The sequence below is a fragment of the Rhinatrema bivittatum genome, chromosome 3 (assembly GCF_901001135.1).
Source record: "Rhinatrema bivittatum chromosome 3, aRhiBiv1.1, whole genome shotgun sequence".
NCBI lineage: Eukaryota > Metazoa > Chordata > Amphibia > Gymnophiona > Rhinatrematidae > Rhinatrema > Rhinatrema bivittatum.
In genome coordinates this window covers 248,989,069-249,013,537 of record NC_042617.1, presented here as the reverse complement: position 1 = coordinate 249,013,537, position 24,469 = coordinate 248,989,069, and the positions used below count along the sequence as shown (strand labels likewise).

The window sequence follows — 24,469 nt, the reverse complement described above, 5'->3', positions numbered from 1 at the left end:
ACCGGGGAGACCGAGCTTGGATGCTCCCAGATTCTTTGTTGAAGTTCCTGTAAGACTTCATGCACTGGGATTGCTAACATCTCCTTTGGTGGGTCTACGAACTGTAAGACTTCCAAAGTCTTCTGTCTTTGATCCACCTCTGTCTGTATAGGGAATGGGATGGTATCCGCCATTTCCCTAACAAAGTTCGTGAAGGAGAGATCCTCTGGTGGAGACTTCCTGTGATCCTCAGTTGGAGATGGCTCCGAGAATAAATCTTCTTCTGAAGAGTATTCTGAATGAGAATCATCTGATTCCTGCTGAGGCTTAGGATAAGGTGCTGATGGTCCTACAGGTGAATGTGGCCTAGGGGGCCTAGGCACCCCTGAAGGGCCTGGAAGTGGATCCTGAGGTGGTTGCCCTGTCAGGATTCCCAGAAGTGTGTCCAGCTTGTTAAAAACTGGATGCAAAATGGGGGCATCCTCCCGAGGAACCGGTGTTGGCATCGGTCTTCCAGGTGAGGGCACCGGCATGGGCATCGGCACCGAGGACGGAATCGGAGGAGGCGTACGAGGTAACGGTGAAGTCACCGGGGTTGGAATCGATGTTGGTTCCCGCGGCATCGTCGATGACCCCGGAATCGTTAGTGCAGAAATGGGCATCGATGGCTGTGGAATCGGCATCGATGGCGGTCTTGTGTCTCGTAGAGCCTGTTGCACCGCTTGACGAATGAGTATGTCAAGTTCCACACGCACAGCTGGTGAAAACAGAGCAGCTGTGGTGGGAGGCGGTGTTGGCGATGCCGATTCCTCCTCAGAGCCCTGAGGAGGTTCGGAACCCGGCACCGATATCGGTGGGGATCGCCCATCAGTAGGCCTTGGAGCCTCTGCTTCCGTCCGGGTTTTCTTTGCAGGGGAGGCCGTACCTGTGGTTGTGTCTCCGGACACCGACTCCCGCCGTCGTCGATGTCGATGGCGATGCTTCTCAGACTGTTTGTCGCTTCCTGTCGATGATGCTTTCGATGAAATCGACGGCGATTGAGTGGAAGCGTCCCCCGCAGCCGGAAGTTTCTTTTTTAGTAGTAACTGTCGAACTGAAGCCGATGGCGAGGACTGGGCCGAAGTCGACGGTCTTGGCAGCAGCTGTACTGAAAAAAGCTGCTCCATCCTTTCAGCCCTCAGTTTTCGGCCTTTCGTGGTCATTTCAGCACAGAATGAACACGCTTGGATGTTGTGATCCTTGCCGAGGCAAAGAACACACTCACCATGCGGATCAGTAATAGACATTGTTCTATTACAATTCGGGCATTTTTTGAACCCGGAGGCCATGGCGCCGGACAGCCGTCGACGGCGAACCCGAAATTTATCGTTCCCAGCCGGGAATCGAAAGAGAAAAAAGTTACCAGCCGGTAACAAATGGGAAAAACCCCTCGATGGACAAAAATTAATTGAAATTTTCCGAATTTTTTAGAGATGAATTTTCACCTCAGACTCCAATCAAACCGCGAGGCTAACCGCTTCGCGGAAAAAAGAAGACTAAAGGGAGACCCCTGTGGCAGGGAATATCATAGCATGCTGGGCATGCTCAGTAGGCACTCCAGTGCCATTCAAAAGTTTCATAGAAACTTTGAGAGAAGTTTTCCGTACATAGGGCTCCATTACTGATGTCACCCATATGTGAGGACTAGCATCCTGCTTGTCCTGGGATAATAAAGAAATATCACTAAGAAGAGGGAACCGCAGGTTCATCCATCTGCATCTGCTGGAACCAGAGAAATACTGAGGGGTGCAGGGTGAGCGCTGTCCTTATATGGTATGCTCTTTCAGTTTTTCTCTGGCTCCATCTGCTGGAAAGGAGGCTCAACCCACTGTCTGGACTGATCCGGGTACGTACAGGGAACTGCATTTTCTGCTATGGTTGAAACTAAACCTTGAGGAGCATTTGGATCTCTGCTAAACTACACCAATACCTTGTCTCTTTAGATACCTGCTTTCTGATTCATCAAAGTAGCTTTTGGCAAAACAGGAAAGACACACAGGCAGATGATTGATTTAATTCATAAATCCTGATAAAGCCAATATTCAAAGTTTCTACACTTAGTTGTACAAATTCAGGATAATGATGCACCATATACTGAGAATCATTTTCAAGTAGCCCAGAATAATCCAGATCTCTTTCCCAGCCTCAGCTCCTCATCAATCAACAGTTTCCTGACCACTTATGGCTATTTTTTCCCCAGCCTTTAGCCAGACCTCATGTCATCTTACTCAGTACATCTTCCCCAAGACTCAATGTTACATGGACTCATATTGCTGTACATTGTCTATTGACCTCGACCTTCTCCAGCTTTCATTCTCACTCTGGGGAGCAGCGTTTGAGTATTCCAGCAATTTACTCATCCAAATCTCCCTTGTAATCTAATCTATAGGACTATATCCCAGGACAATGAATCACCAGTCTTCTGAACCTCAAGGCTAACTTCCTTTCATATATTCTCAGAATTGTGCTAAATGCTATACAGTCACTGAGCTCCTGCAAATCACCACCCTTCCCTGGATCAAAGCTCAAGCAAACATGGCTCCCATTTCATGTCTCCACTGTCTCAGTGATCCTTCACTAGCCCTTAGATCATACATCTTTTGTTCCTATCTCTCCAACATTTGATCTAAACATCAGTCTCCTAGTTGGAAAGTCTCATACACATCTTCCCAACCTCATTTTAGAATACACTCTCACTCAGGGGGTCATTTTTCAAAATGTGATAAGGCGTTTTCGCATGCGTTAAGGGCTTATCGCATGCGAAAAGCCCCGTTTTCGCATGCGATAGGCCTTTAACGCATGCGAAAACGTGTTTACCGCATGCGATCAAACCATATCGTATGGTGCGATGCAAATTCTAAAAATAGGAGGAGTTAGGGGCGGAGAGTGGGCTGGGCTAGCCTGTCTGCGAAGAGCTATCGCACAGCCATAACGCAGATTTTAACTACACCTCTTTCAAATGCGTTAGGTGGTGCGATAGCGGCCGTGACCATGCGCTGAGGTTTCATCGCCATTTGTGATGTGTCCCGTAAAGCTTATTTCAGACGATTTGAAGGCTCCAGAGCCGAGGGGGGGGGGGGGGGGGGAGAGAGAGAGAGAGGGAGAGGGAGAGAGAGAGAGCCTGGCCAAAATATCATGGCCCATAGGCAGGTATTTGTATCCCTAGGGTAGGCCCACCTAGTAACTTGAGGTGGGGATTAGGTAAGTGTGTAGGGGATTAGGGGCCACTTTGACATGCTACGTGACACCTACGAACAGAACAGTGGTCTCTTGTGAAGATTAGCTGGCCTTCGGAGTGAGGAAACTAACTCCAAGATGAGATTTGGGCAATGTTCTCTCAACCTAGCTTGATGGACTCTCTACCTGGGTAGGTTGAGAGAACATTGCCCAAATCTCATCTTGGAGTGAGTTTCCTCACTCCGAAGGCCAGCAAATCTTCACAAGAGACCACTGTTCTGTTCGTAGGTGTCACGTAGCATGTCAAAGTGGCCCCTAACCCCCTACACACTTACCTAATCCCCACCTCGAGTTACTAGGTGGGCCTACCCTAGGGATACAAATACCTGCCTATGGGCCATGATACTATGGCCAGTCTCTCTCTCTCTCATATACATCAGGTTTGGCACTTATCGCAGAATCTGAAATGGTATCGCAATGCGCACTAACTTAGCTGTTCACACAGGTAATTATCGCAAATTGCGATAAATACTATATTAGCATAAAACACGCCCCTTTTGCTATCGCATGCGGTACTTACCGCATTTTGATAAATCCAGGCCTCAGTTTGTTATGCACAGGCTTGTTCAGTTTATCGCAACCCAAGGTGACTTTGCCTTCCTCAAGCACCAACAGCTGTCAGAGCACATTCTTTCCCTTCACTCTTGGCCACTGTGTTCAGGATTTGCTATCTTTATTTTGAACTCAGAATGTGTGTTCAGAAGAAGAGAAATACATTTTTGATCACCCAGGTGAGGGAAAAGAAAGATGAAACGGCCATCCTAAGGGATCAATCATTCTCATTGAGAAAAGTGTTATACAATTTTGATTCACTACTACACAAAACGTTTGGTGTAAAATAACCTTGTCAGAAGGTTTAATTAAGGTGGAATGAAAAAAGCCTGCAAGCCCTTACAGCTTTCAATCAATAAATAGCCTTTAGTGATGAACTGAGCGTAAAATATGAATCAATTTTAGAGGTCAAAATATGACCATGTTGTTTGTACAGACACTGGTGTCATTTGTTTTCTGAAATTGTACACACCTTTGGGTCTTTGAAATTAGATTAATGAAACGTATTACACCATAAAAGTTAACTTTATATAAACAAGACAGTTTCACTCCCTGTACCTGGCAGGCTTTTGCTGTTATGTCAGAAGGAGTATCTTGTGAAAATGCTGGTCTCAGAGCAGCTCCGACCTGTAGAAAATGAAAATCTGATTTACACTAAAAATTATTAGAGTAATGTTTTTCATGTCAAAATATTTTTAAATTAATATGAAATATAAAGATGGGGAATAACTGGTACTCTTCTTTTTTTTTTTTTAATACAAATTTGTATTCATTTGTATTTAAAAAAAAAAACCAAACAAACCCAAAAAAACAAGTGTAAGATTTTGGCCAATTAAGTCACAACAGGTTGCATGTGCATATTAAAAGATCTTGGGTGTACTAACTTCCCAAAATCCCCCAGAATGCGCACCCCTAGACTAATTTATTATGATTACAAAATAGGACAATTTTCAAGAGTCATTTATGTTGGTAAATAGTGATTTACATTTAGAAACTGCCCATCTGAAAATAGCCTTCTCTGAATGAGGATAAAACTACATGTGGTGTTCATACATAGCAGCCCACACAGAGTTAAAAATACATTTAATGAACTAAAATTGGAATTAGTTTCTTTTCCAGCTATTTAATTCTGATACCAAATTACTTTTGCCAAAATTGTAATTTCTATCCATACAATTTTCATTTAAATGTCAATGTTGTTTGATTTGTTTTTGATAGTAATATTTGCTAATGACTTCACAAAAGCACACTCGATATTTCAAGATTTATTTTTTAAACAGAAAAACTGTTCTCCAGTCTGGAAGAGGAATTTCACAGAAACAGCCTCTTTCAGAATAATTTCATAAAAAACATGAAAGCTGGGAAAAGAAGTTAAGTTTTATACCTGTAATGAAGGTTCTCTGTAGATAGCAGGATAAAGCAGCAATAACAAATCTGTGATATAGGACAGCACTGACATGGCCCCACTCTCACAGCTCAGAAGTCTTTCTGAGCATGTGCAAGAGTTGGGCAGGTAATAAATGTATGGCTGATTTATCCTGCTGTCTACCATTAAACTCAATTACAGAATGTAACTGCTTTCTCTGTCAACAAGTAGGATTAAATCAGCCATAATGAGTGGGGTGTTCCAAGCTGATGGTTGTCTTGCAGAGCAACTACCAGACAACTCAAGATTCCACCCTTTGGAAAGTGAAGTACTGGCCGAAAAGGCTGTGCAGACCTGCTTGTCCAAAAATACTGTCTCCTTGGACATGCTGTACAGACAGTAAGTAATGGGATGTGAAGATGTCTTCAATAAAAGTGGCACTCTGATGAGCCACTGAGGCCACCATGATTCATATTTGATGAACCTTGAGTCCATAATTTTCAATATAATATATATACATATAAACCAGCCAACATGCACCAATGCACTATATAGTCCGCTAGCCAATTGGAAAGAGATCTTTTGATCACTGACCTACCCAATCTGTGGGGGTCATAAGACATGAGCAGTTGAGAGACTTTATGATGAGATTGAATCTTTGTGAGATAATACAGTAGTGCTCTCCTACAGTTCAAAGAGTAAAGAATACCCTCTCCTTTGTATTATACAATCTTGGAAAGAACACAGGTAGCACAATTGACTAGGTGATGGGAAACAGATACAACTTTCAGAACAAACTTATGGTGCGTGCATACAAATCTGTTCTGAAAACTGAAAGTATAGCGAATGTCTGTAATTTTCTGTCTCTGAAAGCCAAGGTAACAGGTACAAGGAACATCTTCTGGATAAGGAACTTCAGGTCCACTGATTTGAGAAGTTCAAAGTGAGGTTTCATAAGCTGAGCCAGGACCATGTTAAGGTCCCTCAGTACTGATGGTCTGATTGGAGGCTTAGAATGTCACAATCCCTTCATGAATTTTGACACTAAAGGGTGCGGGAGAGAGAGAAGCTCCTTTCACCTGCTGGTGATATGCTGCAATGGCAGTGAAATACGCCTTGACTGAAGTGCCAAGACCAGATGACAAGAAAAAGAAGAGATACTGAAGAAGGTCCTTAGGACCACAAGAGAAGGTGACCAGATGACTGGTCTCACACCACACAGAGAACTACTTCCACTTGAAACTGTAGGACTTCTTGTAGAAGACCAACAGATTAGTATGTCCTCTACAACCATGAGAAGAAGCAAGAAGACTACTGTTCACTCAACATACATTCTGTGAAAGTCAAGGATGGAAGATTCAGGTGGCAGAGTTTTCCATTCTCCTGGGTGATGAGAACTGGAGATAAGCGAACTGGATCAGAGGCTGAATTGACAGATGGAGAAGGTAAGCATACAACACCATGGGGCCAAGCTAGGGTTATTATAACCCTTGCTCTGTTCTGAAAACTCTTCAGGACAATTCTGGTGATTGGAATTGAAAGGTATCTGTAGAGCAGATGGACAATCCCATTTAGTGTGAAAGCTTCAAGAGGTATTTGCAACTGCTTGGTCTCATGGAACAGCACTGACTTACCTTCCAGTTGTCCTCAGATGCGAACAAGTCAAATCACTGGGATTCCCCAATGGAGGAACAAGTTGTCTGCAACTTCTTGATCTAGGGACCAGACATAAGGTTGTAAGATACTGCTGAACCATTCTGCCAATGAATTCTGAACGTCTGAAAAGTAAGTTGCTCGGAGGTATGAGGTGCGAGAAGCCAACTATCAAATCCATAAGGTGTTTTTGCAGAGGACATATAAGCCCGTGCTTCCTTACTTGTTTATTTAAAACATGACCACCTGATTGCCCATCTGGATCAAGATTCTCCTGTCAAAGCAGGTGAAAGAAAGCTCAAACACATTGGATGGCTTGCAGTTCTAGCAGGTTGATCTATAGATAATTTTCCACTTGGGACTACATCCCTTGGGTCTACAAAAGACTGGTGTGGTGTAGTTCCCCCCCCCCCCACCCACCCCACCCCAGTGTAGGTGTTGGTAGGTGGTACCACTCGATGTGCTGGGACATGCAATGGAAGCCCTATTGCCAGAACCTCTGGATTTTTCCATCACTGCCAAAAGGCTCAAATCTTGTGAGTCACCAATATCAGATGAGATAATTGACCCTACTGATGTTGAAGGGCCTACAAGTGAAGGCGAGTTAGAGAGGCCAAATGGATTGTTGCCACCATAAGGCCTTGCAGGGCAAAGATTGATCTTGTTGATGTAAGCAAACCTTGGATAGGTAAGCAAACCTAGACCTATCCAACCCTGATTCTGCCATCCTCTCATGGCATAACATTACTGAAGCAGTCGCTAACAATTTATGCCCCGCAGTATCCAAAATAATAAACCCAGGAAAAAAAGGAAACCTGGTTCTCCACAGAACTTAAACGGATGAAACAAATCCTTCGTCAAAACGAAAACAGATGGCGCAAAGCTCCCAATTCTTCTACGCTATCAACATACAAAGGAACTTTACATCACTACAGGACAGCAATCCTAAAATCAAAAAAAGAATATTATGCCAACAAAATCTATGATCACCAATATGACGCCAAAGCGCTTTTCTCATATGTGTCGCAAATCACTAAGCCATCCCCACTGACGATTCCCGACGAACAGGCACAATCTAAGGCCAACGCACTGGCATCATTCTTTCAGCAGAAGATTACGAATACTCTTGCTCTTCTTACCACCAATGCTACTCCCTACGCTACATTCACCAACCCTCACTCCCACACAGGATCCAAGCTCAACAACTTCGAGCTATCCTCCCCCGGTGAGATCGAATCCCTACTCAAGAGACAGAAACCTTCTAGCCATCCAGCTGACAGCATTCCATCCAAACTGCTACTACTGATCCCTAACATGATCTCGGGACATCTAGCTAACATCATAAACTGCTCGTTACCCCAAGGGAGGTACCCAGACAGTTTAAAAACCGCTTCTCTCAAATCCCTCCTCAAGAAGCACAACTTAGACCCTAAAGAGTTGGCTAACTTTCGCCCCATCTCGAACCTCCCTTTCTTAGCCAAATTAACTGAGAAATTAGTTAATACTCAGTTATCTGAATATCTTGAAGAACATAATATCCTTTATCCATCCCAATACGGATTTCGGAAATCCCGTAGTACAGAAACGCTTCTCATCTCATTGACAGACCATATCATCATGGGACTAGACAAGGGCCATTCCTTCCTTCTAGTACTCCTAGACATTTCAGCAGCATTCGATACCGTCAACCACTCCATCCTCCTGAACAGACTGGCAGACATAGGTATTTCCGGATCTGCCCTCAGCTGGTTCACGTCTTTCCTCAGCAATAGAAGCTTCAAAGTTAAAATTAACAACAAAGAATCACCCTCGACTTCTTCCTCACTTGGTGTACCTCAAGGATCCTCTTTATCACCCACCCTCTTCAACATTTACCTCCTCCCCCTCTGCCAGCTTCTAACAGACCTTAACCTAACACATTACCTATATGCAGATGATGTGCATATTCTGATTCCGATAACTGAATCCATCACTAAATCACTCAAGCACTGGGACAACTGCCTAAAATCGATTACCAACCTCCTCAACAGTATTAACCTGGTTCTTAATGCATCGAAGACAGAACTCCTCCTCATTTCCACTAACCAAGACAACCCACTGCCACAGACCAACCACAACAGCCAGCTCACACATACCCATGTTAGAGATCTTGGGTTTCTTCTCGACAATCGCCTTAACTTAAAGAAAATGATCAACACCACAACCAAAGATTGTTTCTATAGACTCCAGGTTCTAAAAAGACTCAAACCTCTTCTTTTCTTCCATGACTTCAGGACAGTTCTGCAAGCCTTGCTATTCGCCAAAATAGACTACTGCAGCGCTCTCCTCTTGGGTCTCCCCGGCTCTACCACCAAACCCCTACAGATGATACAGAACGCTGCGGCAAGACTCCTGACCAACACCAACCGTGGAGAACACATATCACCTATCCTCCGTAACTTACACTGGCTCCCAGTGTACTATCGTATCCTTCACAAATCACTCACTCTAATTCACAAATCCATCTACAATCACCTATATCTGGACCTGGTATTCCCTCTCAATCTTCATATCTCCAACAGGCCGACTAGAGAAGCATATAAAGGAACTCTACAGGCCCCTCCCACAAAAGCAACTCGCTTCACCTCGACCAAAGATCGTTCATTTTCGACAGCAGGCCCAGCCATCTGGATCAATATCCCTTCCGACCTCAGAATGGAACCCTGCCTCTCAACATTCAAAAAAAAACTTAAGACTTGGCTCTTCCGCCATGCCTTCTCAGATCCCCCTGATACACATTAGCCGAGGTTTTTATGGATCTCCGTACCTCCTTGAAGTTTCCAATAAGATCCTCCCCTGACTCACCAATCGTTTATACTTGTTTTCTGCGTTCCTAGGCCTTTTCTCTTCCAGCAGTCTATGCATCCAAGTTTTATTTTCCTTGTTGAATGTAACTTTGTTTTTTCCTGTTTTATACTATTGTCTTTGGTTCAGTCCCCCAGTTCGATGTACACCGATCTGATATGGTCTTTTAATCATGAAGGTCGGTATAGAAAAGTGTTAAATAAATAAATGTACAATTCTGTTACAGAAGGTACCTTGTGGGGCCCATTAGAGTCCTGGCCCTCTCAACAGATAGGAAAGCTTTTTCCTGAAATTAGTTAATCCAAGTTCTCTTGAGGAGCTGTTGAGGCAGCAGTGAAAAAAAAATTTGCAAACTAACAAATTCCAATGAAAAATGAAAAAAGAAAAATTTTGAGAACGACTGGGAATCCGACCATGTAGCAGCTCAAAGGAAGAAAGACTGAAAGGTTAAAAAAAGGCAGCGACCACGTGCAGAAACTTCTGCAAATGCTCAGAAAGATTGAGCTCCAAGAGCTGTTGGATGACCTCACTCACTCGTTATGGCTGATTTATCCTGCTGGTCTACAGAGAAAAATCATTTCCATAAAACATAAGGCGGGTCTTACATTCGCCTGATACTGCTCCAGTATCACATGACCTGGAAATTCTGGCTCAGCAACCAATGCAAATTTCTTGATGATGTCTTCAAGTGCTTGGAGACCTGCCATACGCAGCTGGTTGCTGTGATCGGTTGCAGCCATGAATGCCATGCGGATCAGATCAGAGAGATGGAGCACTAGAAAGTCATCTGAACATACAGGAAAAAGGAGAAAAAGAAAGCTAAAAAGCTATGGTTTCTGAGGATAGAGTTCTGTAACAAACATTTTTATATTTACTCCCTGCTACTGCAAGACTTCTTGTTAACCCTACTTGCTAGGCTATCACTGGAAATCTATAAAACAGCCTCTAGCACTTTCCTTGCTTTCTCCCACAGCCTTTGCAAAGTACCGTACAGTTTTCCATGGCTAAAAGTACTGGAGGAGACTTCTCCTAGAAATAACGTATTTTTCGCTCCATAAGACGCACCTGACCATAAGATGCACCTAGGGTTCAGAGGGGTAAAAAAAAAAAAAAAGGTATGCTAAACCAGCTCCCTTCCCGGGCATCTGTGTGTCTTATGGAGCGATGGGTGTGCATACAATTTTTTTTCGGCCCCATTTCGTTTTCAGGTCTAGGGAGGGCCATTTCGGTCCACTCCCCAGATTGGAAAACTTTTATCATGCTATTTTGTGGGGGGGAAAAAAAAAAAAACAAAACCCAAATCCCACCCCAACCCTTCAAATTTAATTAACTACAACCCCACACCCTCCTGACCGCCCCCCCCAAGACTTACCAAAAGTTCCTGGTGGTCCAGCAGAGGTCCTGTGAGCGATCTCCCCCTCTCGGGCATTCGGCTGCCAGTAATCAAAATGGTGCCGGTGGCCCTTTGCCCTTACTATGTGACAGGGGCTACACCAGTGCCATTGGTCGGCCCCTGTCACATGGTAGGAACAATGGATGGCCGGCACCATCTGAAAAAATAGCATGGGCCATCCATTGCGCCTACCATGTGAAAGGGGCCGACCAATGGCACTGGTAGCCCCTGTCACATAGTAAGGGCAAAGGGCCACTGGCACCATTTTGATTACTGGCAGCCGAATGCCTGGGAGGGGGAGATTGCTCTCAGGACCCCCGCTGGACCACCAGGGACTTTTGGCAAGTCTTGGGAGGGGATCAGGAGGGTGGAGGGTAGTAGTAAAAAAAATTTTTATATTCGCTCCATAAGACGCACAGACACCCCCCCCCCCCCCCCCCACCACCCACACACTTTTGTGGGTGAAAAAGTTCGTCTTATGGAACAAAAAATACGGTACTTCCATAGTAGCATTTTAAAAAAATTTGTTGCTAGGTATCACAATAGAAATCAAGTTTGCTTACTGGAAACAATGTTTTCTGTAGATAGCAGGATGAATTAGCCATGACGTGGTAAAGTCATTCGACAGCACTGAATAGACTCATCTCTCCTAGCTAGTAGAGATTTTAGCTCTACTGAGCAGGTGCTGGAATTCATGTGCAGGCATTGCTCACATGCCTTCTCAGTCAAATTTTAAAGCTAAATCTAGTTAGGAGGTAGACACCGGAAAGGCAGATAGCAAGATGAATTAGCCATGCTAAATACCTATCTATAGAAAACACCATTTACGGTAAGCAAACTTGCTTTTTTCTGTTGATAGGCAAGGCTGAATTAGTCATGATAAGTGGGGAGTTCCAAGCTGAGGGTTGCAGCGGAGCATTTACTGAATAAGCAACCTGGACCCCATCGTGGAGATAGACTACTGGGTGAACATGCTACATACAACTGCTTGTTCAAATTTACTGACACTCCTTAAGAGGTTGTCCAGACAGTAATGGGACAAAAACGTATGTACTGACAACCAAGTTGCAACTTTGCAGATATTTTAGAGGTACTATTCACAGATGAGCAATGGATGAGGCCATCTCTCTAATTTGATGATGGCGGCTAATTTGTTGGCCTGCTGATGTATAGCAGTTTTGAATGTAATCTGCTATCCAGTGAGACAATGTATGTCTGGTGACTGCTATACTCCATTTATTTATTTATTTAGGGTTTTTATATACCGACTTTCTTGATATATATATATCAAATCAAGTCGGTTTCCAAATAACACAACTATCGCCGGGGGGCGTTACATTAAACAATAAACATAATATTGAACATCTCTTAGGAACATCTCTTAGGAACGAAGATAGGAAAAGTTGCAAAGCCTGATGATGCAGCTAAATTCTTCTCTTTTAATAGGCTAAGGCTCTTTTGCAGCCTAGGGTATGACGGACTCATCTTTATGCGCATATGGTCTTGGTATGAAGATAATACAATGGCTTGATAATATGGAAAGCTAATGCAACTTCCAGCAGAAACTTTGGGTGGGTGCGGAGCACGAACACATTGTAGAAAAATTGTATATACAGTGGATAATGAACTAATGCCTGAAGTCTGCTGACTCTGCTGGTTGATGTCACTGCTACCAGAAATAGTACTTTCCATGTTAAAAACTTAAGAGAAACAAACTAATGGTTCAAAGGGCAGTGTCAATTTAGATAGAACACCACTAAGATCCCATGGCACAGGTAGTTTTTATACCGGAGGTTTAATTGCCATAAGCCTTTCATAAAGCAAATGTTGCTTACCTGATGTAACAGGTGTTCTCACAGGACAGCAGGATGTTAGTCCTCACAAATGGGTGACATCGAGGATGGAGCCCACCACGGAAAACTTCTGTCAAAGTTTAAACAGAACTTTGACTGGCCCCTACTGGGCATGCCCAGCAAGGCACTGACCCTGCAGCCAGCAGGGGTCTCCCTTCAGTCTGATTTTCAAAGCTACAGGCAGTGCCTAAAAAGTAAAAACAAAACAAACCCAACACCGCGGGGTGGCGGGCGGGTTTCGTGAGGACTAACATCCTGCTGTCCTGTGAGAACACCTGTTACATCAGGTAAGCAACATTTGCTTTCTCACAGGACAAGCAGGATGGTTGTCCTCACAAATGGGTGAGTACCGAGCTGAGGATGTCCTGACTTGCACCAAATGCACCCAATGACGTGCAACAGGCACAACAACTGGGGTGGTATTTGGTAAAGGGCATCCGCACCCTACCGGGAAGGTGGAAGGGTGTTGGTACATCACGTTGGAAAAAGGTTACGCAAGACAGATTGGCCGAAGATGGAGTCCTGTCTTCCAGCTTTGTCCAAACAATAGTGGGCTGCAAAGGTATGGAGAGAACTCCAGGTTGCAGCTTTGCAGATGTCAGGAAGCGGCACCGATCGAAGGTGTGCCACTGACGTCGCCATGGCCCTCACAGAGTGTGCTTTCACACGGTCTTGAAAGGGAATGCCAGCTTGCTGATAGCAAAAAGAAATGCAGTCCGCCAACCAGGAGGAAAGAGCCTGCTTACCCACAGGATGTCCTAACTTGTTAGGATGGAAAGAGACAAATAATTGAGTGCTCTTCCTGTGAGCAACTGTACGGTCTAGATAAAAAGCTAGAGCTCGTTTGCAGTCTAGGGTATGCAGAGTCTGTTCCCCGGAGTTGGAGTGGGGCCTGGGAAAAAAGATAGGTAGTATGATGGATTGATTAATATGAAACTCAGAAATTACCTTAGGTAAAAATTTAGGGTGAGTGCGGAGTACCGCCCGGTCCTGCAGGAGCTTAGTGTAAGGCGGATAGGTAACTAGGGCCTGCAATTCACTAACCCTGCGAGCTGAAGTGATAGCCAAAAGGAATAACACTTTCCATGTGAGATACTTTAATTCACAGGAGTGCAGAGGTTCGAAAGGAGGTTTCATTAGACGACCAAGAACCAGGTTAAGGTCCCAAGATGGGGCCGGAGGACGTAAGGGTGGCTTCAGATGGAGCAAGCCTTTAAGAAAACGTGTTACCAGGGGTTGTACTGAAATAGGGACACCCTGTACACCTTTATGGAAGGCGGCTACCGCACTGACATGCATCCTAATGGAAGAGGTCTTTAGACCGGATTCTGATAGGTGCCATAAATAGTCCAAGAACTTAGAGATTGGACAGGAAAGGGGATCAAGGGACTGAGAAGTGCACCATGATGTGTACCTTTTCCATTTATATGAATAGGATCTTCTGGTAGAGGGCTTTCGTGAAGCTATCAGGACACGAGAAACCGAATCCGAAAGGTTAAAAGGCTGAAGGACTAACCTTTCAACATCCATGCCGTCAGGGACAAGGCTTGGAGGTTGGGATGGAGGAGGCATCCGTCGTTTTGAGTGAGCAGATGTGGATCCGTTCCCAGAGGGATGTGCCTGCGGATGGAGAGATCCTGGAGTATGGGAAACCACACTTGGTGTGGCCAGTGGGGTGCTATCAGGATCATGGTTCCTCCGTCCTGGCGTAGCTTCACGAGAGTCCTTGACAGAAGAGGAAGTGGAGGGAATGCATAAAGCAGACCTGTCGTCCACTTGAGGGAGAAGGCATCTCTCGGCTGAAAGTGTTGGCTCCGAATGAGAGAGCAGTAATCGTCCACTTTGTGGTTCTGAGGGGACGCAAAGAGGTCTATGCGGGGAAAACCCCACTTGTGAAACAGAGAGGTCACTACCAGAGGATCGAGTGACCACTCGTGTGGCTTGAAGACACGGCTCAGCTGGTCTGCCAATACATTGTCTACTCCCGGCAGGTAAGTGGCCCTGAGGTACATAGAGTGGGAGAGGGCTTCCGCCCAGATCTGCGCAGCTTCCTGACACAGAAGGAAGGAGCCTGTGCCTCCCTGCTTGTTTATGTACCACATGGCCACTTGGTTGTCCGTCTGGATTAAGATTATCTGATGGAATAGATGATCTTTGAAAGTTCGGAGTGCATAGCGGATTGTGCGAAGTTCCAGGAAATTTATCTGGTGTTCGGCCTCCTCTTTGGACCATAACCCTTGGGTTTGTAATTCGTCCACATGGGCTCCCCAACCGATGTGAGAAGCGTCGGTGGTTAGGATTACTTGTGGATCCGGTGGAAGAAAAGGTAAGCCCTGAAGGAGGTTGACCTGAGTTGTCCACCAGGTTAAGGATAGGCGCAGGGCCTGTGTGACTGTGACTATGGAGGACAGAGGCTGAAAAGCTTGAATCCATTGGTGTCGTAGAGTCCATTGTGTTACTCTCATGGCTAGTCGGGTCATGGGAGTGACTTGAACCGAGGATGCCATGTGTCCTAGGAGAATGAGGAACTGGCGAGCCGTGGCAGTGTTTTGAGACTGGAGCTGGCGAGCCAGGGATATTAGGGTGTGGACCCTCTGAAGAGGAAGGTAAGCCTTTGCCTGCAAGGTGTCCAAGTCTGCTCCAATGAAGGATAAGGTTTGAGACGGGACTAAGCAAGATTTCTCGTAATTGACAAGAAACCCTAAGGAAAGGAGTGTTTGAATTGTCAATTTTAGGGAGGATTGAGCTATATGTTGGGAGGAGGCCCTGATTAGCCAATCGTCCAGGTAGGGGTAGACGTGGACACCTTCCTTCCTTAGGAATGCTGCTACCACTACGAGACATTTGGTAAAGACTCGTGGGGCAGAAGCCAGACCGAAAGGTAGGACACGGTATTGATAATGGTCGTGGCCTACAAGAAACCGCAGATATTTGCGATGGGATTGTGTGATCGCAATGTGGGTATAAGCGTCCTTGAGGTCGAGAGAGCACAGCCAATCCCCCTTTTGCAACAGAGGGAGCAAGGCGCCCAGGGTTACCATCTTGAACTTTTCTTTTTGCAGATACTTGTTGAGGGCCCGAAGGTCCAGAATTGGACGTAGCCCCCCTGATTTCTTTGGTATTAGGAAGTATCTGGAATAGAATCCTTTCCCTTGTTGACAAGGAGGGACGGGTTCTATAGCATTTGATTGTAGAAGAAGGGATACTTCTTGATGTAATTGAGTGAAAAGGCTGGTTAGACTCCATGCCTGAAGGGGCGGGGAGTCTGGCGGAAGTGTTATGAAGTTGAGGTGGTAACCCTGTGCGATAATTGCTAGCACCCACTGATCTGAGGTGATCTGTTTCCAACGGTGTTGTAAGAAGTGGAACAGTCGACCCCCCACAGGGATGTGTGGAAGAGGGAGATGGCATGTGCTCAATACAGGGAAGTCAAAGGCCCGCCGTAGGCCCAGGAGGTGGGGCTACAGTAGGTCTTTGCTTTCTCGGCTGACGCCTGTTAGAGGACCGTGCAGGACGAGCCCTAGTTGACGGAGGGTAGTAGCGACGTGGTCGAAAGAATGACTTCTTAGAGTCCTTCTTTTGCGGTTGCTTGGAGGTCACCTCAGGTGGGACAGATGAGAGTTATTTCAACGTCTCATGGTGGTCTTTTTACTCCGCCACAATCTGTTGAATTTGCTCTCCAAACAAATTGTCGCCTAAGCAGGGCAAATCAGCAAGACGATCTTGGACTTCTGGGCGAAGGTTGGATGACTTTAACCAAGCCCAACGTCTGGCTGAGATGGCTGTGGCTGAAACCTTCGTGGAAGCATCGAATATGTCATAGGCAGTCCTAATCTCGTGCTTCCCTGCCTCAAATCCCTTGTGAAGAAGGGCTTGAAGCTGTGGTTGGTATTGGTCCAGCAACGTGTCAGCATAGTCTTGCATCTGCTTAAAGATGGCTCTGTTGTATTGAGTCATGTAAAGTTGATATGAAGCTATGCGTGAAATCAACGTAGCTCCATGATACACTTTCCGTCCTACACTATCCAGGAACTTGTTGTCCCTGGTAGGTGGGGGTAGAAGAGTGCGGCTTAAGACGCTTGGCCTTCTTCTGCGCGGACTCAACCACAACAGAGCGATGATCCAGTTGAGGTTTTTGGAAACCTGGTGCTGACTGGACAAGGTATGTGGAGTCAGCTTTCTTGTTAACTGGTGACACCGATGAAGGAGATTCCCAGTTTTTCTTGAGCAGATCCAAAAACACCTGGTGTATAGGGATGGAAGCGATGATTTTTGGAGCATCCAGAAATTGAAGTAGTTCCATCATCTGGTGTCTATCATCAGCTTCAGATTTGTAGTTGAAAAGGTACAACTTCTGACATTTCTTTCACAAAATTAATGAAGATAGATCCTCAGGAGGAGATCTTTTTTCTACTCTCTGTAGGAGATGGTGGCGAAGGCAGATCTGTGTCAGAAGAGGTATCATCATCATCACCCAGGTATCGTAGGGATCATGTGTGGCTTGTAGCCCTGATGGACCTGGCTGAGGCTCTGAAGGCATCGATGGAAACCGAGGTGGAATCGGGTGGCAGTAGGTGGAACCAGAAATGGCATCGATGGCTTCGGTGCTGCTGCCGATGGAATCGGTGCCTGGCGCGGAATCGATGGAGCCGAAGGATAATCGGTGGAGATATACCAGAAGGTACCGATTGGAACTACCCCGGAAGGGGGAATTCGAAACGGTGTTTTTCTCCTGCCGATGATGAAAACCAGTCGGAGACGGTGGTGTTGTCGATGGCACTGGAATCACCGATGGAAGGGCCGTCACGAGTGCCTCCATGCGGCTCCGTAGCGGTGCTAGCGCTTGTATCAACGGCTCGGTGGTCGGTTCCCTCCTCGGTGGTGAAGCCGGTGCCGGTGTCGGTGCCGGGGGGCGGCACTGGAACCGGTGCCGGAGACGGTGCCGATGGAGGTTGTAATTTCTTCATCGCTTTCTCGATGGCCTCCTGGACCAGCCGGTCCAGTTCTGCCCGGAGACCAGGGGTAACCATACCCGGCTCGACGGGGAGAGGGAGGCTGAGGCAGGGCCGGAGGGACCACCGTAACCGGTGGGATCACGGCCCCCACACCCCGAGAGGGTGAGGGTTTTCCTCGATGCCGGCGAACGAGACGTGGAGGGCATCCGGTCTGTTCGCGGCTTCTTTGTCGGTGGCTCGGCTTGAGCAGAGGTCGATGGCTGTGGATCCTCGACAGGCCGAGACTTATGCCGTCGATGGCGGTGCTTTTCTTTCCGATCCCCTCGCCCATCCGGGGAAGGGACGGGAGTCGACGGCCGAGAAGCGATCGATGGCGGACGGTCACCGGAGGGTTGACGATGATGGTACAACTTCGACGGTGCCGGTTCCGATGACGTCGATTGCTATCGATGGCGTTGGGGTTGGTGCATGGAAGAGGAGCCCCATCTTCTCCCATCCTGGCTTTGCGACCCTTGGGTGTCATTAAGGCACATTTGGTGCAAGTCAGGACATCATGCCCACTACCCAAACACATTAAACAAACCCTGTGGGGGTCTGTGATGGACATAGTCCGGGTACAATCCGGACAACGACGGAACCCCGTTGCCATGGCTGGAAGCCAAAATTTAGGCTGGGGATCGGTAAGTGCCCACAGGCCTCGAGGGCCAAAATCGACGGCAGTCGATGGAAGAAGGCAAAAAACTTACCGGGTTCCGTAAGATGACTAAAAAATTTGTCGAAGGGAGACCCCTGAGGGGCAAATTTTCTTAGGAAATTAATTTCCAAATTCCTGTCAGGAACGTGGTTAGAGAGCTCCTTTCACCGCGTGGCAACTGCTGCGCGGAAAAAAAGAAGACTGAAGGGAGGACCTCTGCTGGCTGCAGGGTCAGTGCCTTGCTGGGCATGCCCAGTAGGGGCCAGTCAAAGTTCTGTTTAAACTTTGACAGAAGTTTTCCGTGGTGGGCTCCATCCTCGATGTCACCCATTGTGTGAGGACAACCATCCTGCTTGTCCTGTGAGAAATCTTGATACCAGCAGATGAGTTGATAAAGGCTTACCTTCAGTTTGAATATGGTAAGCAGCTATGGTGAGAGACTTAGTATTATTGTAGCAAGTTCTGATTAAGAAAGAGAACCAGTAGGTTAGTAAATGTTTGGGGTCACATAGGAATGGGTCCAAGGTGTTATGCTGACACCATATGGAGAACCTTTTCCTTTATTTAAAAAAAAAAAAAAGACTCTGATAGTTGACTTCCTGGCAGGCACTATTATATCCTCAATCTCTCTGGGCAGAGAGAGATCTGCAATTACCAAGCATTCAACATCTAAGCCAGGCTGAGGGATGGGAGGTTTGGATGGACTAGATTTCCTTCTTCTTGAGTCAAAGTTGGGTCTGTTCCAAGATGAATCAGAGGTCTGTTGGAATTATGAAGGAGATTTGCATACCAAATCTGTCTGGGACATGCTGGAGCTATGAGGATCAGTCAAGCTCAAACCATTTAGTACTTTTTGCAAGGTTCTGGCTATTAGTGGAAATGATGGAAAAACATACATGAGATCTGCATTCTAGATGAGCAGGAATGCAGCCTGAGATGACCTGAGTTTGCTAGGTAGAATGGAACAAAATTTCTCCAGTTTCTGTTCTGCTCTGACGTGAATAGGTTGATTGCTGGAAAACCCTCATAAGCTAAATAGTCTGTCAGCTGTTGATTGTTGCAGAGACCACTTGTGGGGATGGAAAACTCAGTCTTTTGTTATCTTGGGCCACTCCTCCAAAAAGGTCTGGATTCTCCCCTTGACTAGAGAGGGCAATTGATAGAAATGTGATGTGATCAAAAACTCGGTCCAGGCCTGGGCTGGACTTGTTGCGTTGCTTTAGATTGAAGGTGCTGATACTGTAGAGTATGAGCCAGAAGTTGAGTGGGAAAACACGGGAGCAGGTATCTTTCAAATAGCCAAAAAGGGCATCTCTGGAAGTACAGCCTCTTAAAACTGTAGAAGGAGTGCCTCGAAAATTGTTGTTCAAGTCCTGCTGAGAAAGATTGGACTGCTACATCTTTCTCTTATTTGTGTGACTGTATCTCCAAGCTTTTCTCCAAAAAGGTGTTCCCCAGACAAGGAACATCCACCAATTTGTCATGAACATTGTTTAGGCTACTGGTCCTCAACCATGCCATGCACCATGCAGCAATAGAAACTGTTGAGGTTCATAATATAGTATCAGATGATTCATAGATTGATCAAAGATGCTGGCACATGCACTCTTCAGCATCTAGAAATGACTGTGGATAATTTTCATTTTTTACTAGGTTGAAGGAACGTTTCAGTTTTTGTATACAGTGGTGCAAGTATTGCACCATGGAGAAACTGGTGACAAGAAATCTGTGCACTGAGCATAGAGCTCTGAAAAACTTTCCTCCCAAAATTGTCAAGCAATATGGGATCCTTTCCTGGTAGTGTATTGAAATAAATTCTTGTTCTTTTTTATCTTTTCAAGGCGGATTTAATGACAATGGATTGATGAAGTAATTGGACTAATTCAAAGCCAGGGATTTCTGCACTCTATATTTAAGGGCCAACTTTCTTGTCTTTGGGGCACAGGAGATGGTTTTTTCCACATTCTCATTTGTAGCTGTGTAGGATACTTTAAACGGGATAGCTGCAGGTCTCTACTATCCAAAATTTGAAAGAGTCCAAAGACCTCTGTACGAGGATCTTTATCGTTTGCACACATTTATTCCAAGCACTTTTCCCAATTTATCCAAACATTTTGAGTATGAAAGGTCTTTCAGAGGACAGAAATGCTCTTGAGGCTCTGGTAGCAGGTCACAGGGAACTCCCATTGATCCCTCTTCTGAAATTAAGAATGTGGGAACACTAATCCAGGACCCCAACGATGAAGATAGTGATTTGGGGGGTGTCTGTCACCTCTGAGGGGAACAGTCATGGCGAATATTCTCTGAATGGCTGGACTATGCTGAAAGGGAGTGAGATGAAAAACCACCTCCTAGCAGGAGTTCTGATGGGGTATTCACCCAAATTGTGGATACTGGGACTCCTTGTGGGAGAACAGAAAGCAACTTTTCTCTTTAGCCAAAGAGGTAAAGAAATTTTTCATCAGCTTCCTTATTTGGTCAAGTCCTCTGACAGAGTGGTTGGAAGAACACCTTTTGAGTCTAGAATAGGCTCTTATCCTCCTTCTGGGCTCTTTAAGATTTGAATTGGAGGCCTGTTAGAAGATGTGCCAGAGAACATATGGGATCTGACATCTCTAACATAAGCCTTCTGCTAACAATCTTGTTGGTGTAATGACTCTGGTGATTGGAAAGGGTTAGAGGTGTTATGTATCCTTTTGCTCCTGATCTTGGACGCCCTGCATAAAGCTGTATGGTATTTTGATATGATGAGATCGATATGGGAGGATTCCATGGTCCAGGGCTCAAGGTTATCACGTGCCACTGTTGACTCATATCAACTGTGATAAGGCTTTAAGCTTTGATGGCCCTGTATTATGCTTTGATGGTGCCAGATGTTTAATGATATCAGAATTGTATGCTTTGACCAGCACCGACTTACCATGCTTCAAGTGCACTGATGCACTATATCTTGACTGTGCAATGCATCATGCATTAGCGCTCTATGCGTCGGAAGTGGATGATGAGCAGGCCCGATGATTCTTCTAATGCTAGCTGCTTGGCAGCTCCATGGTCTGATGCTTTTTTTTTTTTTTTCAATGCAGGATGATCTAAACTACTCATCTTTGAGGTTTTGGCCTACCTTGCTGAAGGTGGATTTTTTGAGGAGCTCCTGCTCAACTCTTCCTGGTGCAGGCCGACTATGCCTGCACTGAAGGAGAGGACAGACTGCAACCTCTAAGACTTATGCAATTCCTTCATTTTATGAGCTCTGGCATGTTAAGTATGCAGGGATGTTAATCTGCAACTACAGCAGCTGGCCTGGCCACGGTCTGATCCTAGACAATGGTAGCACAGTGTTTGTCCTTCTGTAATAGACATTACCTGGCCACAAATACAGTTCTTAAATCTACTTACTGTGGCCTTCTTTTTGCCAGACATCTTGAGCCAGCAAGTACTTTTAACTTTTTTTTTTTTTTTTTTTGAGTAGCACTGAAAAGTGCTGTTGGGAGTGCTGCTGAGGTAGCAAGGCAACTTTGAAGAGAGAACAGTAAAAGTGTACAGAAAAAATGAAGCAAACTGAAGACAAGTACAGAGAGAGATAGTTCATGTCTGTGCTGTGCTCAAATAAAGTCTGAGGAGGCTCACAAGGAAACGTGGAAATTCCTGCACCTGCTGAATAGAGCTAAAAACTACTAGCTAGAAGAGACGAGTCTATTCAGTGTGTTGGATGATGACACCCACGTCATGGTTAATTCAGCTCTGCTTATCGACAGAAAAGTAATACGTTTGTTTTCTATCCCCTTGTGCTTTTGCACAAGTTTTTGCATTCACACATTTTTTATAAAATGCTTTGCTCTGGCTGAAGTTCAAGAAATTATTTCTTGGATATAAGATCTGTTTATTTCAATATTGTGAAAGCAAATGACTTGCAATTTTTACACTTCTATATGTTGTATTTTCCCCTGAAAGTGTAAACCTGATCCTTAATATTTATGCAAACCTTTCATTAGGTTATCTACTGGCATACAAGGACACCTGCAGGTAAGAAGAATAATGAAGATCATTTCTTGGAATATAAAGTCACAAAAATTACTAATCTAAATTATATTGCTGTGAAATTTCTCTGCTCTGCTTTCAGCAGCTTATCTTACCCTCAGATAGCATATAATAAAACAAATCAGGACTTTGCTGCTCAAGAGCACCAAATTAATTTGATTACAGGATCCCAGCTCAGGTTTACTTGGAAGACACTATTTGAAAACCCTTATACTTCGATTAACATTTTAAAAACCCTTCAACTACTAAGGAATCAATTTTTAAAGGTTAGGTGCCTAACTTGGAAGTCAGGTACCTAATTCTGCCCCTATGAAAATTGTCTAGGGCTTCCACACTTAAATTTAGGTTAAAAAAGAAAATTGGTTCTTACCTGATAGTTTTCGTTCCTGTAGTACCATTGATCAGTCCAGACCATGGGTTATGCCTCCCTTCCAGCAGGTGGAGACAGAGAAAAAACTGAAAGGCACTCTCACTTAACCTGGTGTGCCTCCTGCATCTCCTTCAGTATACAGAGTATCAAAGCAGAATAGGACTAGCAATGACTCAAGCAAGAACAGAACTGTAAGAACAAACGCATAATAACATGTAACTTTCTTAGTATGCTGCAATAACAGAAACTGAATATGGGCGCACAGGACTTTATAGATCTCCCCTGCTACCCACTCCTAATTTTTGGCGTGGGCATCTGGGTGATCCATGGTACTACAGGAATGAAAATTATCAGGTAAGAACCAGTTTTATTTTCTCTGTACGTACCCGGATCAGTCCGACCATGGGATGTACCAAAGCTTCTCTAAACGAGGAAACGCGAAGGAACGCGCACAGCACGCCACTGTCAAAATCACCAGGCGCCTGAAGTCCACAGCTGGGGGGGTTTAGTGGCGGCTTTAGCAATTGTGTGGAGCGTCTTCCAAGAAGCAGCTCTGCATCATCTCGAGGCGATACCAACTGGCATCAGCCCAAGAAGCTGCTTGAGACGCGAACAGAATGGGCTTCAGGCCCTCAGGACAAGGTCATCCCTTTACAAAATGTACGCAGACGAAATCTGCACCTTCTCTCACATCAGCGAGCCAATCGTCATATTAGAAACTCTGTGACCTCTCCTGGGACCGCTCCCAAAGGACAAACAAATGATCAGAGACTGAAGAATTTGTTGAAGTCAAGTAGCGTAACAAAGAACGTCGCCACATCTAAGCTGACAAAGCTCTCGCGCTTGCGGAACCTCATTTGATAAATTAGGAAAAGCCGGGAGGAGACATGACCACCTTCGGCAAAAAAGACGGAACAGTTCAAAGAGAAACCCCCGACTCAGACATCCTCAAAAAGGTTCCCTACAAGAGAGCCTGTAACTCATACACTCTACGAGCTGAGCATATAGCCACCCAAAAAGACCGTTTCAGCGTGAGATCCTTCAACGTCGTTTTAATGGGCTCAAACAGCGGATCATACAATACGCGAGAAGTACCAAATTAAGATTCCATGAAGGACATACTGGATGGACAGGGGGCTCTAAATGCCTCTACTCCCCTGAGGAGAAACGCACATCTGGATCTTGTTGGACGCCACCGAACTACCAACCAGAGTGCCTACCTGCACCCGGAGGGAGTTAAATGATAAGCCCTTGGGCTAATCTAGTTTGCAAAAAGCTAACATCTGAGCAATCGAAGCGTCTGTCTGGAAGCAATCTGTCGCTTACGACACCACGTCTCAAAAACTCACCACACTCTAATATATGAAAAAGAGGTAGACTTTTTCTGGCTTGTAACAGAGTAGTGATCAACCTCCTCAGAGTACCCCTTCTTCCTCAATCTCCTCCTTTCAAAAGCCAGGATGCCAGACAAAAGCGATCTGCCTGGTCGAAAAATA

The 24,469-nt window shown here is 45.4% G+C and overlaps 1 protein-coding gene across 1 annotated transcript in view; it reads right to left on the bottom strand.

Annotated features, from left to right (window-relative positions):
• HEATR5B (HEAT repeat containing 5B) overlaps positions 1-24,469 on the bottom strand; it is a 571,627-nt gene that overhangs the window by 177,954 nt on the left and 369,204 nt on the right. Inside the window, 2 exon segments of the mRNA XM_029594411.1 lie at positions 4,366-4,434; positions 10,276-10,457. Of these exon segments, the coding sequence (XP_029450271.1) occupies positions 4,366-4,434; positions 10,276-10,457 (251 nt within the window).